The sequence below is a fragment of the Oncorhynchus keta genome, unplaced genomic scaffold (genome assembly GCF_023373465.1).
Source record: "Oncorhynchus keta strain PuntledgeMale-10-30-2019 unplaced genomic scaffold, Oket_V2 Un_contig_1490_pilon_pilon, whole genome shotgun sequence".
NCBI lineage: Eukaryota > Metazoa > Chordata > Actinopteri > Salmoniformes > Salmonidae > Oncorhynchus > Oncorhynchus keta.
Window position 1 is genome coordinate 1 of NW_026279020.1, and position 17,500 is coordinate 17,500.

At 46.2% G+C, this 17,500-nt stretch overlaps 1 protein-coding gene, 1 long non-coding RNA gene and 1 pseudogene across 2 annotated transcripts; all 3 read left to right on the forward strand.

The window, feature by feature from the left end:
- Positions 1–414: 414 nt before the first annotated feature.
- On the forward strand, positions 415–913 carry LOC127918797 (uncharacterized). Its single transcript, XR_008100825.1, has 3 exons — positions 415–524; positions 571–682; positions 773–913. It is a non-coding gene; the product is annotated as an uncharacterized LOC127918797 (long non-coding RNA).
- Positions 914–2,314: 1,401 nt separating this feature from the next.
- Positions 2,315–7,193, forward strand: LOC127918798 (recombining binding protein suppressor of hairless-like). Its single transcript, XM_052502019.1, has 5 exons — positions 2,315–2,407; positions 3,548–3,703; positions 5,442–5,545; positions 5,965–6,227; positions 7,189–7,193. Exons 1-5 carry the CDS (start codon positions 2,315–2,317, stop codon positions 7,191–7,193), a joined length of 621 nt encoding a protein of 206 aa, XP_052357979.1.
- Positions 7,194–12,089: 4,896 nt separating this feature from the next.
- Positions 12,090–17,500, forward strand: part of LOC127918801 (uncharacterized) — a 24,235-nt pseudogene continuing 18,824 nt past the window's right edge.

The following is a 17,500-nucleotide window of genomic DNA, read 5'->3' on the forward strand; positions in this document are numbered from 1 at the left end:
TGTGATAGATAATCAGGGTGTCTCTCACCCTCCTCCCCAGGTGATGTGATAGATAATCAGGGGTCCCCAGGTGATGTGTCTCTCACCTCCTCCCCAGGTGATGTGTGATAGATAATCAGGGTGTCTCACCTCCTCCCCAGGTGATGGGTGATAGATAATCAGGGGTCTCACCTCCTCCCCAGGTGATGTGTGATAGATAATCAGGTCTCTCACCTCCTCCCCAGGTGATGTGATAGTCTCTCACCTCCCTCCCCAGGTGATGTGATAGATAATCAGGGTGTCTCTCACCTCCTCCCCAGGTGATGTGTGATAGATAATCAGGGTGTCTCTCACCTCCTCCCCAGGTGATGTGTGATAGATAATCAGGGTGTCTCTCACCTCCTCCCCAGGTGATGTGTGATAGATAATCAGGGTGTCTCTCACCTCCTCCCCAGGTGATGTGTGATAGATAATCAGGGTGTCTCTCACCTCCTCCCCAGGTGATGTGTGATAGATAATCAGGGTGTCTCTCACCTCCTCCCCAGGTGATGTGTGATAGATAATCAGGGTGTCTCTCACCTCCCCCCCCAGGTGATGTGTGATAGATAATCAGGGTGTCTCTCACCTCCTCCCCAGGTGATGTGTGATAGATAATCAGGGTGTCTCTCACCTCCTCCCCAGGTGATGTGTGATAGATAATCAGGTGTCTCTCACCTCCTCCCCAGGTGATGTGTGATAGATAATCAGAGGTGTCTCTCACCTCCCTCCCCAGGTGATGTGTGATAGATAACAGGGTGTCTCTCACCTCCTCCCCAGGTGATGTGTGATAGATAATCAGGGTGTCTCTCACCTCCTCCCCAGGTGATGTGTGATAGATAATCAGGGTGTCTCTCACCTCCTCCCCAGGTGATGTGTGATAGATAATCAGGGTGTCTCTCACCTCCTCCCCAGGTGATGTGTGATAGATAATCAGGGTGTCTCTCACCTCCTCCCCAGGTGATGTGTGATAGATAATCAGGGTGTCTCCCAGGTGATCCGTAAGGTCCTCAGACAGCATTGATGTGTGATAGATAATCAGTGTGTCAGCTCCACCTCCTGAAAGACCCCAGGTGATGTCTCTGTGATAGAATAATCAGGGTGTCACTCACCTCCCCAGGTGATGTGTGATAGATAATCATCAGCTTTCCCCAGGTGATCAATCTCACCTCCTCCCAGAGTTCCTTATTGGACAAGCAGACAGCATTTGGATGCAGTCCCCAATGTCCCAATCCAGAGTGTTCCTTCTACCTGAAAGACATCTAGAGAATGTACCTCTGTCTCTCACAGGAGAGAATCATTCAGTTGGTACACACACACACACACTACACACACACACAGTCCCTCCTCCCAGCCCCTTGTAATGTCAGAGTTTGTTGTATCTGGTAATTAGCTTTTCCCAGCCCTCTGTTCAATTAAATTCAGAGTTCCTTATTGGACCACTAGTTCATCTAGTCCCTCCCTGTTTAATGAGAGTTTCTTATTGGACCACTAGTTCATCTAGTCCCTCCCTGTTTAATGAGGGTTTCTTATTGGACCACTAGTTCATCTAGTCCCTCCCTGTTTAATGAGAGTTTCTTATTGGACCACTAGTTCATCTAGTCCCTCCCTGTTTAATGAGAGTTTCTTATTGGACCACTAGTTCATCTAGTCCCTCCCTGTTTAATGAGGGTTTCTTATTGGACCACTAGTTCATCTAGTCCCTCCCTGTTTAATGAGGGTTTCTTATTGGACCACTAGTTCATCTAGTCCCTCCCTGTTTAATGAGGGTTTGTTATTGGACCACTAGTTCATCTAGTCCCTCCCCTGTTTAATGAGGGTTTCTTATTGGACCACTAGTTCATCTAGTCCCTCCCTGTTTAATGAGGGTTTCTTATTGGACCACTAGTTCATCTAGTCCCTTCACCCAGGCCACGCCCTTGGGGAAAGAGACCAGGTCTGGGGAACGGTCGGGTACGTTGTGGAACGGTTCGGGTACGTTGTGGAACGGTTCGGGTACGTTGTGGAACGGTCCGGGTACGTTGTGGAACGGTTGATACGTTAGGAACGTTGATACGTTGTGGAACGGTTCGGTACGCTAGGAACGGTTCGGCACGCAGGAACGGTGGCATGCTAGAACGGTTTGCGTCCGTCCGTACGCTAGGAACGGGTTCGGCACGCTGTGGAACGGTTCGGCACGTTGTGGAACGGTTCGTACGTTGTGGAACGGTTCGCACGTTGTGGAACGGTTCGGGTACGTTGTGGAACGGTTCGCACGCTCGTACGCTAGGAACGGTTCGATGCACGTTAGGAACGGTCGATGCGTTGTGGAACGGTTGATGCGTTGTGGAACGGTTGCACGCTAGGAACGGTTGCACGCTGTGGAACGGTTCGCACGTTGTGGAACGGTTCGGTACGCTAGGAACGGGTCCGCACGCGGAACGGTTCGGTACGCTAGGAACGGTCGACGCGTTGTGGAACGGTCGGTACGTTGTGGAACGGTCCGCACGCTCGGGTTGTGGAACGGTCCGATACGCTGTGGAACGGTCCCGTGCGCTATGAACGGGTGCGTTGGAACGGTCCGTACGTTGTGGAACTGAAGCGGTGTTGTACTGAATAACCAGTTGTGTGTTTAATCGGGGAGGGGTTGTGGGTTGGGGAATGCTGTCAGCATGGCCACTACCCTTTTTTAAATTACGCCACTCATTTCTTCAAGCAACACCTCACAACAGTTCAATCCCCCGAGCTGACAAGGTACAAATCTGTCTTTCTGCCCCTGAACAGGCAGTTAACCCACTGTTCCCTTGTAGGCCGTCATTGAAAATAAGAATTTGTTCTTAACTGACTTGCCTGGTTAAATAAAGGTAAAATAAATCAAATACATTTTAAAAAACACCCAGCAAGCAGGAGCGAAGTGTGTTCAAGGACGTTTTGGGGAGACGTGTCGTTCAGCACAAACTGTTCCGCATCTTAGCCCACGTGAACTCCAACTGAAGGCACCTCAGTAACAGATCATAAACTACTAATTAGCTTATCTCCTCCCCCAGGCCACGCCTTTCCCCAAAGACCAGTACGTAGATACATGACTAATTAGCATATGTCCTCTCCCAGGCCACGCCCTTTCCCAAAAGACCACTACGGAGGTAGATGACTAATTAGCAGCCATCTCCTCCCCAAGCCACCCGTACGGAGGTAAATTACTAATTAGCATATCTCCTCCCCAGGCCACGCCTTTCCCCAAAAGACCAGTAAGGAGGTAGATGACTAATTAGCATATCTCCTCCCCCAGGCCCAGCCCGCCCATATCTTCCCCCAAAAGACCAGTACGGAGATAAATGACTAATTAGCATATCTCCTCCCCAGGCACACCCTACCCTAAGGAGCCCAGTACGGAGATAAATGACTAATTAGCATATCTCCTCCCCAGGCCACACCCTACCCTAAGGAGCCCAGTACGGAGATACATGATTAGCATATCTCCTCCCCAGGCCACACCCTACCCTAAGGAGCCCAGTACGGAGATAAATGACTAATTAGCATATCTCCTCCCCAGGCCACGCCCTGCCCCAAAGAGCCCAGTAAGGAGATGATAAACGATGGAGCCTCCTGGACCATCATCAGTACAGACAAGGCAGAGTACACCTTCTACCAGGGGATGGGTCCTGTACCCTGTCCTGTTACACCAGTCCCTGTGGTGGAGAGTCTACAGGTACACACACACCTCCACACACACACACACACCTTCTACCAGGGATGGGTCCTGTACCCTGTCCTGTTACACCAGTCCCTGTGGTGGAGAGTCTACAGGTACACACACACACCTTCTACCAGGGGATGGGTCCTGTACCCTGTCCTGTTACACCAGTCCCTGTGGTGGAGAGTCTGCAGGTACACACACACCTTCTAAAACACAGTCCCTGTGGTGGAGAGTCTACAACACACACCTACACACACACACACCTTCTACCAGGATGGATGGGTCCTCTACCCTGTCCTGTTACACCAGTCCCTGTGGTGGAGAGTCACAGGTACACACACCAAAACACACATTAACATATACCTAAACACACACCTTAATACACACAAACCAGTATATTCTCTAGAGAGACACACCCACACTAACCCCTCTGTTGTCTCTAGTTGAATGGTGGAGGGGACAGGACCCACACTAACCCCTCTGTTGTCTCTTGTTGAATGGTGGAGGGGACAGGACCCACACTAACCCCTCTGTTGTCTCTCTAGTTGAATGGTGGAGGGGACAGGACCCACACTAACCCCTCTTGTGTCTCTAGTTGAATGGTGGAGGGACAGGACCCACACTAACCCCTCTGTTGTCTCTAGTTGAATGGTGGAGGTGACAGGACCCACACTAACCCCTCTGTTGTCTCTAGTTGAATGGGTGGAGGGACAGGACCCACACTAACCCCTCTGTCTCTCTAGTTGAATGGTGGAGGGGACAGGACCCACACTAACCCCTCTGTTGTCTCTAGTTGAATGGTGGAGGGGACAGGACCCACACTAACCCCTCTGTTGTCTCTCTAGTTGAATGGTGGAGGGGACAGGACCCCACTAACCCCTCTGTCTCTCTAGTTGAATGGTGGAGGTGACAGGACCCACACTAACCCCTCTGTTGTCTCTAGTTGAATGGTGGAGGGGACAGGACCCACACTAACCCCTCTGTTGTCTCTAGTTGAATGGTGGAGGGGACAGGACCCATACTAACCCCTCTGTTGTCTCTCTAGTTGAATGGTGGAGGGACAGGACCCACACTAACCCCTCTATTGTCTCTAGTTGAATGGTGGAGGGGACAGGACCCACACTAACCCCTCTGTTGTCTCTCTAGTTGAATGGTGGAGGTGACAGGACCCACACTAACCCCTCTGTTGTCTCCAGTTGAATGGTGGAGGGGACAGGACCCACACTAACCCCTCTGTTGTCTCTAGTTGAATGGTGGAGGTGACAGGACCCACACTAACCCCTCTGTTGTCTCTCTAGTTGAATGGTGGAGGGGACAGGACCCACACTAACCCTCTGTTGTCTCTCTAGTTGAATGGGTGGAGGGGACAGGACCCACACTAACCCCTCTGTCTCTAGTTGAATGGTGGAGGTGACAGGACCCACACTAACCCCCTCTGTTGTCTCTAGTTGAATGGTGGAGGGACAGGACCCACACTAACCCTCTGTTGTCTCTAGTTGAATGGTGGAGGGGACAGGACCCACACTAACCCCTCTGTTGTCTCTCTAGTTGAATGGTGGAGGGGACAGGACCCACACTAACCCCTCTGTTGTCTCTCTAGTTGAATGGTGGAGTGACAGGACCCACACTAACCCTCTGTTGTCTCTCTAGTTGAATGGTGGAGGACAGGACCCACACTAACCCCTCTGTTGTCTCTAGTTGAATGGTGGAGGGGACAGGACCCACACTAACCCCTCTGTTGTCTCTCTAGTTGAATGGTGGAGGTGATGTGGCCATGTTGGAGCTGACAGGACAGAACTTTGCTCCAGATCTCCGAGTCTGGTTTGGAGATATCGAGGCTGACACCATGTACAGGTAAGCTGTTGTGTGAGTGACAGAGATGGACGGCTGGCATGGTTTGTGTTACCGTGGTAACTGTATAATCGTGTAATTGAAGATTATGGATTAGGACTGTCATGTCATTAAAAAATACAATTATTAAAATGGTTATTTTATTTGTTTGTTTTTCTATGAACTCATTTTTAAGAGGTCAGACTTGACCCAAAAGCAGTAAAAATGTAAAGTGAGGTACCAACCACAGTCACAGCTGATATCCGGAGAGACCAGAGGAGGCTAACCTCTAACCAGTTTTAAAATTGTTGTTAAGTTAACGAACGACTGACTGAAGACTGATGACATGCGGTCGAGTCCGTTTCCGTAGTAACGCGGACTGGACTCCACAACGTGCCGGATCTCGTGGTGAATCTGTCTTTTGTCTAACCCTTCTGTCCCAGGTGTGGAGAGAGCGTGCTCTGCGTGGTGCCTGACATCTCGGCCTTCAGAGAGGGGTGGCGCTGGGTCCGTCAGCCCGTCCAGGTCCCCGTCACCTTGGTCCGCAACGACGGAGTCATCTACTCCACGGCCCTCACCTTCACCTATACCCCAGAACCAGGCCCTCGTCTTCACTGCAGCTGCCGGAGCCATCCTCCAGACCCACAGTCACAGTATCTCCTCTTCGTCCTCATCCTCGCCTTCCTCAGGAGTCTGGGGATGGGAGGTTTAGGGGGTTGGCGGAAGGACAGACGGGCTACGGATTGGTCAAGGGGAGGGTCAACCAATAGCGTTGGGTTGTTGTCGGGTTCATCGGTGATGTCAGTTTCGTCATAGCAGCGGGGAAGTGTGTGTGTGTGTGGGGAGGTGAGAGGCTCATGGACCTGCTTTGGAACCACCCTCGCTCGCTCAAGGACTCTTTGGAAAGAGAGCGATTGAGTTGAGGAGGAGAAGGGAAGAAGAGAGATGAGGTTCTGATGAAAGACAGACCTGGATGGAGGCGGATCCCCTCTCTCTGGCGCCCCCGTGTGGTCGGTTGTGGACATGACACTGCAGCCTGGGTCATTCAGTCTGGGAGAGGTTTCACCTCGAGGATGACACAATAACTAGGAGCCCTTTTTATACATTTGTTGGAGAACAACTTTTTTTTTATTTTCAACACTCACTCTTTCTACAAAGTTTAGATCATTTTTTTGGGACCCACAACAAAGGGCTTTGGTAATGATGGAGATATCACTCGTGTGCAGAGAAACGTCATTATTGTTTATGGGTGAAACATTTTATTATAGTAACCATTTCTTACGGACCAAGGAATATTATTGTTATTTTATTCTTTATGATATTTTATAAGCTTTTAGCCGAGGTACATTTTCAAATGTTGTTTTTGTTGTATTATAATGTTTTCGAGTACACCTTTTTGTTGCAAATAGTTGTTTTTTTTTTCTCCATTTGAGAACGAGAGAGGCATCTCTGAGGAGACGTGATTCAGGCTGCGTCTCAACCGCCTAAAACTGGATTCCTCCCTTTATTAGTGTGAAAGAGTGACGCGACCTCTGGGTGCTTTGTGCAAGTCTTAAAGTCTAGAAAAGGTCAGGGTTGTAGTTATCTGAAGAGTTGAAAAAGTGAAAGCAAACTCGCAGTAGGTTATCTCTCTACCCCATCTCTTCCACCTTCTCTGTCCTGTCCAGATTAAGGAGAGGAAATTAGGTTTGGTGGTAAAGTGAGGAAGGAAGCCATTTTGAGACGGTTGACATCCACCTCATAATCTCAGACAGTTTCTATAGCAACCTTAAATCTTCCTGGCCAATCGCCTTAAATTGATCAGTCACCAGACCTTTTTAGAAGAAACAAAAAAATATATACTTTTTTTTTTTTTGTTTTTTGTGTTTATATAAGGTTGTCGTTTTCTGTCTCTCTAAAACTGTCTAAGAGTGTTTTAGTCGACACTCGTCAAGCCAAGGCCTGGGAATGTCTCATCAGGTCGTTAGGGTCTCTGTCTCTCTGATTTCCTAAATAGTGCACTACTTTAGACCAGGGCTCTCCTATAGGGGATCCTAAATAGTGCACTACTTTAGACCAGGGCTCTCCTATAGGGGATCCTAAATAGTGCACTACTTTAGACCAGGGCCCTCCTATAGGGGATCCTAAAATAGGGATTGGAGTGCCGTTTGGGATGCAGAAGTTGGTTTTTACACTACCGTTCGGGCCTCATTCCCAAATCGTCCCCTAGTAGACGTTTGTGTAAATCTGAGAGGATTGTACAGGTATTACCAATATGGTAATCACCCCTGTGGCCTTCTCGGCCCGGGTAATTCATGCCATTTTGATTACTTAGTGCATCTAGGGTCATTTGCTTACCTGGTGCACGCTATCTATGGGCTAGGGATTGGTTTGGGACTGGGCAGAAGTCCTTTTAAAAATTTTTTTTTTTTTTTTTACAAAGAGCTTTAAAAATGCCACAACTGCCTTTTTAGCTTGTAACACTTTCAAGCAGCTCCCTCTTATCTATCTAATGAAGCCGTAGCATCAAACAGAAAATCACTTGCTTCGCTAAGCTGATAGCCCCACTACACTGTAAATGTAATTAGCAAAGCGTCATTGGAATTCAATTGGCTAAGCTAATGGCTAATGCTACAATGTAATTCTATGAGTGAAGCTAAGCTAATGCTACTATGTAGTTCTATTTTAGTGAAGCTAAGCTAACGCTAAGCTACAATGTAAGTCTAGTAGTGAAGCTAATGCTAATATGTAATTAATGTCACTTGGCTCTACAGCTAAACTTAATTGAAATCACAATGCCTTTTTTTTTTAACACTCCCTAGCAAGAGACTGTTTTCTGTCTCACCACTGTCTGTTTTCTCACAAAGTAGCCTCTTTTTGTAGCTTAAGTGTTTCACACGTCACATTTTTAGGTAGCCTATCAGTCGGTGTGTTTTTATCTTCATTTTTGTTCATCATGAGGGAATCATTTTTTCCTATGTTCAGCAAACAACTACAATGTTTTCCCTTCGCTGTAGGAAAAAAAACGGTTATCGAAACGATTGCCAAATTATGTGTGTCCCAACTTTGTTGTGGATCAGGTCAGTGGTCCTGTCACCTGTTGCTTGCCTGTCATTGGTGCTGTACTACGCTGAAAGGGATGGTTGCTCTGTTACTATGGGAACAGGTTATGATCACACGTACTGTAACTGGCTCTAACTGATTTTGATTTGAGTTGTAACAGTTTTTTTATTTTTTTGCCGGTTTTCGTCTTGGATCAATACGGCTGTTTTTTGGTGTTATTCATTGATTTAAAAAAACCCTGTGGAAGTTATTTAGTTGGCAATCGGTTCTCAAATACAGGTCACCAGTTTTTTTTTTTAACTTTCTTGGAAGAAAATTCTCTTTGTTCTGCTCTGCTTTTAATTGTGGTGTCTTGCCTCTTCTTAACAAGTACGAGGAACAATATAACTGTTCTCAAATCTGTGGTCCCCACTCAAACCCTAACCAGTATAAGCTAACACAACTATAAAACTGGCCTGGGATCATTTCTTACGTGATGATTATTTTTTCCTCCCTTTTTCCCTGGTGTCTCTTGGGTCGTTATTCACTAGGAAACTAAAACGGAATCTAACTCTGCAGGCAACGACCTGAACTTGTCTCAATAAGAAACGTTTGTTTTCCCATTGCAAAACATTCTGCGTGATTTGCACTAATGAATACAACCCTGCCCCCTAAAAACCTTTTTCCTCCCTTCCCTGTTACAGCTAAACCACTCGTATTGCCTTAGCTCAGCCTATGGAGTGAGCCATCGCTGGTTCTGGTGGGCCGTAGTGTGAAGGCAGGATTTTGTTCCAGCTCTTAACATACCCAATTTAATCTAGCCTAATCGTGGTCAATAAATCAATTCAAGACCAGGAGTAGTGGCTTCATTTACAGTTGTGTTTGAGCAGGGTCGGGACAAATACCTGCACACACACACAACTCTTTTAAGACTAGAGTTGTGTACCCCGGCCTTATCTATAGTGTAGGTGAACCTAACGCAGAAATAGCCACCACTCTGTGGTTGTCTGGGTTGAAGACACTGATCTGATTCACACTAAATGGAGGCTTGACCAGTTCAGTACAGCTCGGGTTTGGCCCTGTAGTTGTGAATCAAGTGTTTGTTTTGTTTTTTTGCTTTCCTGAGAACTGAAATAATAAACAATACTCTTAACATGCCAAATGAATCAAACTTTCCCCCGTTTATAACTTTGTCTGCAACTGAACGGGGGACCCTAGTCCATATACAGGTCATTACTACATAGTCTGGTCAAATGTATCACTATGTAGGGAATAGGTTGCCAGTTCAGACAAAGTTTGTGATTTTCCTGCTTTGGACCTCTTGAAAGCCAGCACATAAAGAAGACAAGGCAAAATAAATCAAATGCATTGAGTTTGTTTTTTAAAAATGTCTCTGAATAAAATGTCTTTATGCCTTCAGGCTCTCTTGGTTGAGTGAGTCACTCTGAGAAAAAAAAAAGGGCAGGTCTGACAGCATTGGAGAAAGAAAAGGTCAAGAAATAAAAGTTGGGAGTTGGCTTCTTGTGTCTCTGTTTTCTTTCCTGTACTAGGTTTGATCCATCAATTCATCATGTTGATTTCTCCATGTTGACACGAGGGTTGGTGTCCATCCCTCTTCAATTCAAGGCCAGTCTCCATAGCGTTCAATTACATTTTTATTATTGAGTTTTTTTTATTTGAACCATATTAATATTAGTATTTTCTTTAATAAAAATGTGGAAGTTGATAATTGTATATGTTAGTTTATCCTACTACTATCATCAACACTTCATGAATTGTTACCACTTTAAGTGGACATGCGTCCATAATTTCAATGCTCATTGAAACACAATTCAAAGCCCATTTCATACATAATGTTAACTGGACTATATGTAGAAAGTTACTTTGAAGAGATGGTGATTGGGTCTCGGTAAGTGTTTCGTAGTCTAAATTCTGTGTACTTGTCTTCAACTGTTCGCTAAATATAGCCTACCTTTGGTATTTTACAGATCGAAAGATGACATACATTTATTCACAATCTGCTATGAATAAATCGGTTCTAGAGTTTCGTTAGCCTAACTAAATATTTTTGATTTAATTGTGTGACTTCCAGTGTACAGAATTAGATGTTCGTGATTACGGGGTGGCAGGAGCCTAGCGGTTGGAAAACCATTACAGCGTCTGACTTTAGATGGTCGAAGATGCACCTCCCCCTGACTGCTATCGTTGACTTCCATCTGAAATCCTCTGCTTTTGTAAATCAACTCAAATACGCTCAAGGTCTTTCATATACTTTACAATGTTCATGCACGTGTCTGGGATGTCGTAACACCCTACATTATATTTTATAATCACCCACCCTGCTTCCTGATAGTCTCAAACACACACTTTGTGACAATGTTCACACGCAGTAATAATGCCACCCCAAACCCCCACACTCTTCGGAGCCCGCTGACTCCCAGGGATGGACAACTGTCACCTGCACATGCTCACAGGGTAAAGGTCAGCTCCAAAGCCGGTCCCCTTTTTATTTTTAGGTTCTCAGGGGGGTTGCCAGGGCGAAAGACGACACCCTGTTTCTCTAATCAGAGAGAGAGAGAGACGTCCTCGTCCGCTTGCTCTGTTCATCAGTGTCTCCACGTCCGTGCGCGCGTGTGTAGAATGCAGCCATTTACAAGTATTTCTAACTCCATCGAATAGCCTCCTGTGTCTGATATAGACGTCATCAGAAAAGGCCTTTTAACAGGTGTCCAAACACTGGTTAATCCCATCCACATGACATGACCCTCGGGTCTGGGAAACACGAATAAACAGTCGGGAATTAGCCTTGACGCAGGCATACACGCGTGCACAAACAGATCCAACGGACACGCAGTCAAGTGTTGACCGGAAAAACGGTGTTCCGGAGTATTTGTGCAAGTTGCTGGGACAGCTACCCTTAGTGTCATTTCATCTCTCCCTGTGTGTGTGACAGTTTCGCACAAGATCGTCACGACAAGAGAGAGAGAAAATATATATTTACATCTCTATAACGTGGTATTGTATATGACTGCACTATTTGACAGGATATTGAACTGTGTGATCAAAGAACTTTCAGTGCACACTGGAACTGAATTTAGAGCGTTGGAACCGCATTTAGAGCGTTGGAACTGGATTTAGAGTTTTGGTCCTGGATTTAGAACTTTGGAACTGGATTTAGGGTTTTGGTCCTGGATTTAGAACTTTGGAACTGGATTTAGAACTTTGGAACTGGATTTAGAGCTTTGGAACTGGATTTTGAATTTTGGAACTGGATTTTAGAGCTTTGGAACTGGATTTAAAACACGTTGGAACTAGATTTGAAGCTTTGGAACTGGATTTAGAGCTTTGGAACTGGATTTAGAACTTTGGAACTGGATTTAGAACTTTGGAACGCTCAATTTTTGATCTCCATAATCCCGATCAAATTCAACCCTGGATTTATTTTGCGGAGAGAGAGCTTCGGTCTCACTCAGATTTCCTTGCTGTCGAAGTTTCTATTGGAATTTTTTATCGAATAATAATCTTGGATTCAAACCATTCTTGTTGTAACCCATGATAAGGGTTAAAATAATGATTTAACTTTAACACCCCATAGGCCTCGGTTATTTAGGGACACTTCCATTTTCTTTTTTTTTTATAAAAACTTGTTGGCAGCCGTTGGAAGTGTAACCCTTTCTGGAGTTTTCATGTAACGGTTGAGTTGTTTTATAATGTTATCGAATATTTCACCATATCCCCTTGGTTAGTTTCTCAACCCGAACCCAATCATTAGCCTCACATCTCTGAATAACAGTTCTGTTAATAGCTCAATCTGATCGCCTAACACTTGCGCACGGTGGTGCATGTGAGTGTTGGCAGTTGACATCGTTAACCAACCGGGGTCTCGGTTTGTGTAGCCTGCATCTGTTTTTGTGGATCTTCTCCCGGTTCTCTCGCTCCTACCGGGGTGAGAGTTTCTCTTAAAACTCAATGATGTTGCTCCTTTCCCCGGTTCTCCTCCTTCTGCTCCGCGGGGTCTTATTCGAGGCTTCGCAGGGCATCATCCAGGACAGCGGCTACTATCACCACAATGACCCGGAACTCGGACTCACCTTTGCCGGCCAAAGAACGTTGTTCGACTCCACAGGTAAAAATGATCCCCGAATGACTGACGGTGACAATAAGCGTGGACAGCCGTAGCCTAAAAATGCGTCCATATGTAACAGTATAACTTTACGTCCGTCCCCTCGCCCATACCCGGGCGCGAACCGCTAACTAAGATAGCCGTTTCACATCCGTTACACATACGCCCTCAGTACCCCGAAGTAAACCCTGCTCCAACATGGATCTAGCAACGATTGGACAGGTGAAAATCAACGAGTCCACACATGTAGTTGAAACACAACCACTTGAGTCAGATCAGTGCAGATCTGGGTCAAATAGCATCAACAGGTTATAATCGTTGAGCTGTGCGTAGTTTGCCCGGTGTAGTGGAACCTGTGGAATATCCCCAAAAGTAAATCCAGACGCAACTACACTAGCTACATTTGTTTGTCCCAGGTCTGCAGATCTTTGATTAATCAAGATGAAGTTATTCCAACCGCAGGGTCCTGAAGCAGGATCTCGCGGAGACAGGGGAGTGACAACAGTTAACTGTGATGCACGTGTTTTACTCACTCAGCGGTTATCTGAGCTCGGTGTTTAGGAGGAGTCATCAATGTTGAGAAATAAACTGGCATGGTGAAAATGTACCGTTTTAACAACACCTCTTCGGTGACTGGTCCTAGTCATTCTATAGTCACTGGGACACACGGAGTTGCAGGACATTGGGCATTGGAGATGGGCGCAGGTGTTGCGTGGCATGGTTCTCTTGCAGCTGCTTGTAGCCAAACATAGTTTAGATGCGGGATGGTTAATCGTAATTGACACATTCAGACGCAGGGGAACCACTGGGCATTGAGAATTGGAGATGAGCACTTCGGCAGGGCAAGGACCAGAGGTGTGGTTTGGAGTGGGGCGATGATGATGACGGAATTGCGTTGCGACTTAGATGTGTCACTTCAGAATTTAACAAGCCATGTAAACTCTATGATTACAAGCGTCTTTTTTTCGTGCGCACTACACGATTATGTATACAGGGAATTTCAATCACAGATAAAAGACACACTAGGTTACTTAAGACAAACGATCAAGAGGAGAGTACAGTACATTAGAGGAGAGTACAGTACATTAGAGGAGAGTACAGTACATTAGAGGAGAGTACAGTACATTAGAGGAGAGTACAGAACATTAGAGGAGAGTAGAATACAGTACAGTAGAATAGAGTAGAATATAATAGAGTAGAATAGAATACATTACAGTACAGTAGAGCACAATACAGTAGAATACTGTACTGTGCAGGAGAGAACTGTGCAGGAGAGAACTGTGCTGGTGAGTACTGTAGAGTACAGTTTGGTTCATTACAGTACAGTAACTCTAGTGTGTATTATACTCAAGTGTACAGTACAGTGTAGGACTGAACTAATCATGGATGTCTATGTTTGGGCCAAATCAAGTCTGGACCAAACCTAAAAATGTTGAAATATATATCTGGTCGAGACCGTACCAAAAAACAAAAACAATTCTGTGGACAAGGCAGACTGGCCACATTTCAACTACTTTTTAACTTCCATGAACATCCGGTGCCGGTCGGTGCTCAGTGACTAAGAACGCAGGCTACAGTGAAATAAAGTTTTAGGAGCAACAACGGCTCAGCTGCGAAGTGGTAGGCCACACAAGCTCACAGAGCGGGTTGTCAAGAGCGCCGAAGCACGTAAAGCATAAAAAATCCTCCGTCCTCGGTTGCAGCACTTATACTGAATTCCAAACAGCCTCTGGAAGCAACAATCAGCACAAGAACTGTTCATTGGGAGTTTATTAATGAAATGGGTTTCCATGGCCGAGCAGCCGCACACAAGCCTAAGATCACCATGGGAAATGCCAAGCGTTGTCTGGAGTGGTGTAAAGCTCTCTTACATTGGACTCTGGAGCAGTGGAAACTCGTTCTCTGGCAGTCTGACGGACTAATCTGGGTTTGGCGGATGCCAGGAGAACGCTACCTACCCCCAATGCGTAGTGCCAACTGTAAAGTTTGGTGGATGAGGAATACTGGTCTGGAGCTGTTCTTCATGGTTTGGGCCCCTTTGTTCCAGTGAAGGGAAACTACAGCAGACAATGACATTCTAGACGATTCTGTCCTGTTTCAGCATGACAATGCCTCTGTGCTAAAAGCGAGATCCATACAGAAATGGTTTGTCGAGATTGGTGTGGAAGAACTTGACTGGTCTGCACAGAGACCTGACCTCAACATCTTTGGGATTGTATTGGAACGCCGACTGCGAACCAGGCCTAATCGTCCAGCATCAGTACCCGACCTCACTAATACTATTGTGGCTGAATGGAAGCAAGTCCTCCAACATCACCAATGCTCCAACATCTAGTGGAAAGCCTTCCCCTGTTATAGCAGCAAGAAGAGTGGAGGCTGTTATAGCAGCAATGTTCCAACATCTAGTGGAAAGCCTTCCCAGAAGAGTGGAGGCTGTTATAGCAGCAATGCTCCAACAATCCAACATCTAGTGGAAAGCCTAGCAGCAATCCCAGTGGAAAGAGTGGAGGCTGTTATAGCAGCAATGCTGAGGCAATGACCAACATGGAAACAGAAGAGTGGAGGCTGTTATAGCAGCAATGCTCCAACATCTAGTGGAAAGCCTTCCCAGAAGACTGGAGGCTGTTATAGCAGCAATGCTCCAACATCTAGTGGAAAGCCTTCCCAGAACAGTGGAGGCTGTTATAGCAGCAAAGGGAGGGACCAACTTCATATTAATACCCATGATTTTGGAATGAGATGTTAGACGAGCAGATGTCCACATACCTTTGGTCATGTAGTGTGTATTGATAAACCTTGTCCTGCAGTGAGCTAAATCAGAGTCACACAGAGTGATTATTGATAGTCTTTAACAAATCTACTTTGAAACAAAAGTATCCACCTCACACACATGGTTATGAGCTTAAACAGAAGACACCTGTACCATGTCAGATATACAGTTGAAATGTATTACATTTAGAGTTTTCATCACAATATTACACTTTATATACATCACAGAAGACTGAAATATAACCAAACTGTTTGACATAGAAACACCAGATTTTTTTGTCAGTTAATTTTGTTTTTAAACTAATTCTGAAAAAATATGAATAACATTCCACCATGCGGCCACTAGAGGGCGCTTTCGGTCATTGACTGCAGGAAAGGGCTCCCTGACATATTGATACATGTGTTGATTGACCATCTCTATAGACCCATGCCTGGTGGTGTCACCTCCCTGTATGAACGAGGCAGACCGATACAGTCTGGAGGGTCTGAGGAACATCCACAGAGAGATGGATGACGACCAGGATGGCGGGATAGAGGTGGAGGAGAGCGTGGAGGTACGTAACCACGGAGGAGGGGTTCAGGTGTGTTTTGATTGGACAACCGCTGGTAGGGGTCTTTATTCAGTCACATGCTGTGTGTGTATATCCTCGTCGACCAGTCAGTCAGTGTGTCTGTCTCATGATTCCTGTCCTGTTAGTTTGTTTAAGCCACAGACACTAGAACCCCTTTAAGTGAGTCCAGATTAGAAGTGTAGAATGTTGGACTGTTTGTCCCAGAACTCCAGAACTCATCAGAATGTCATCCAGGGCTAGATGATCCATGGGATTGGGTTGCTGTTACCGCGGAGACGGGAGGGGAGGGTGGCTGACATTCCTGTTCCCATCACATGAAGAATCCAATTACAGCCAAGGATAGATTCCAAGATGGTGGAACGCACACACACACACACACACACACACACACACACACACACACACACACACACACACACACACACACACACACACACACACACACACACACACACACACACACACACACACACACACACACGCACACACACACACACACACACACACACACACACACACACACACACACACACACACACACACACACACACACACACACACACACACACACACACACACACACACACACACACACGCACACGCACACGCACACACACACGCACACACACACACACGACACACAGACACCCAGTCTATTTTATCTCTAAACTAAAACGTCTTGGTCCTTATCATCAGTGCAGTTGACAGTCGTCAAACTAATGTGGAAACTTCGAAAGGTTAAGGATGTGTGAACTGTTTATTAGACATGCGTGGTTGTGTGTAGTTGGTTAAGTGTGTGTATCCTCTGTGTGTGTTAGACATTTACATTTTGACATTAAGCTGCAAACTTTTCATAATCCTGTGTGTGTGTCTCTGTGTGTGTCTCTGTCTGTGTGTGTGTGTCTGTGTGTGTGTGTGTGTGTGTGTGTGTGTGTGTGTGTGTGTGTGTGTGTGTGTGTGTGTGTGTGTGTGTGTGTGTGTGTGTGTGTGTGTGTGTCTTGGCTGTGTAGTTCATCATCGAGGACATGAAACAGCAGCCGACCAACAAACACAGCAATCTTCACAGAGAGGACCAGCACATCACCATAGAGGAACTGTGGAGGGGCTGGAAGTTCTCAGAAGGTACGCTGTGTGTGTGATTATGCAATCTGTTATTACATTCACAGTTACTTCCTTACCAAACCCTCCCACCTCTCTCCTCGTGTCTCTCGATCCCTCTCTCTATCCCTCTCTCTCTATCCCCTCTCTCTATTCCATCCCACTCTCTCTATCCCCTCCCACTCTCTCTATCCCCTCCCACTCTCTCTATCCCCACCTGACCTCCCCCTCTCTCTCTATCCCCTCCCCCTCTCTCTATCCCCTCCCACTCTCTCTATCCCCATCTGACCTCCCCTCTCTCTCTCTATCCCCTCCCACTCTCTCTATCCCCTCCCACTCTCTCTATCCCCTCCCCTCTCTCTATCCCCTCCCCTCTCTCTTTCCCCTCCCACTCTC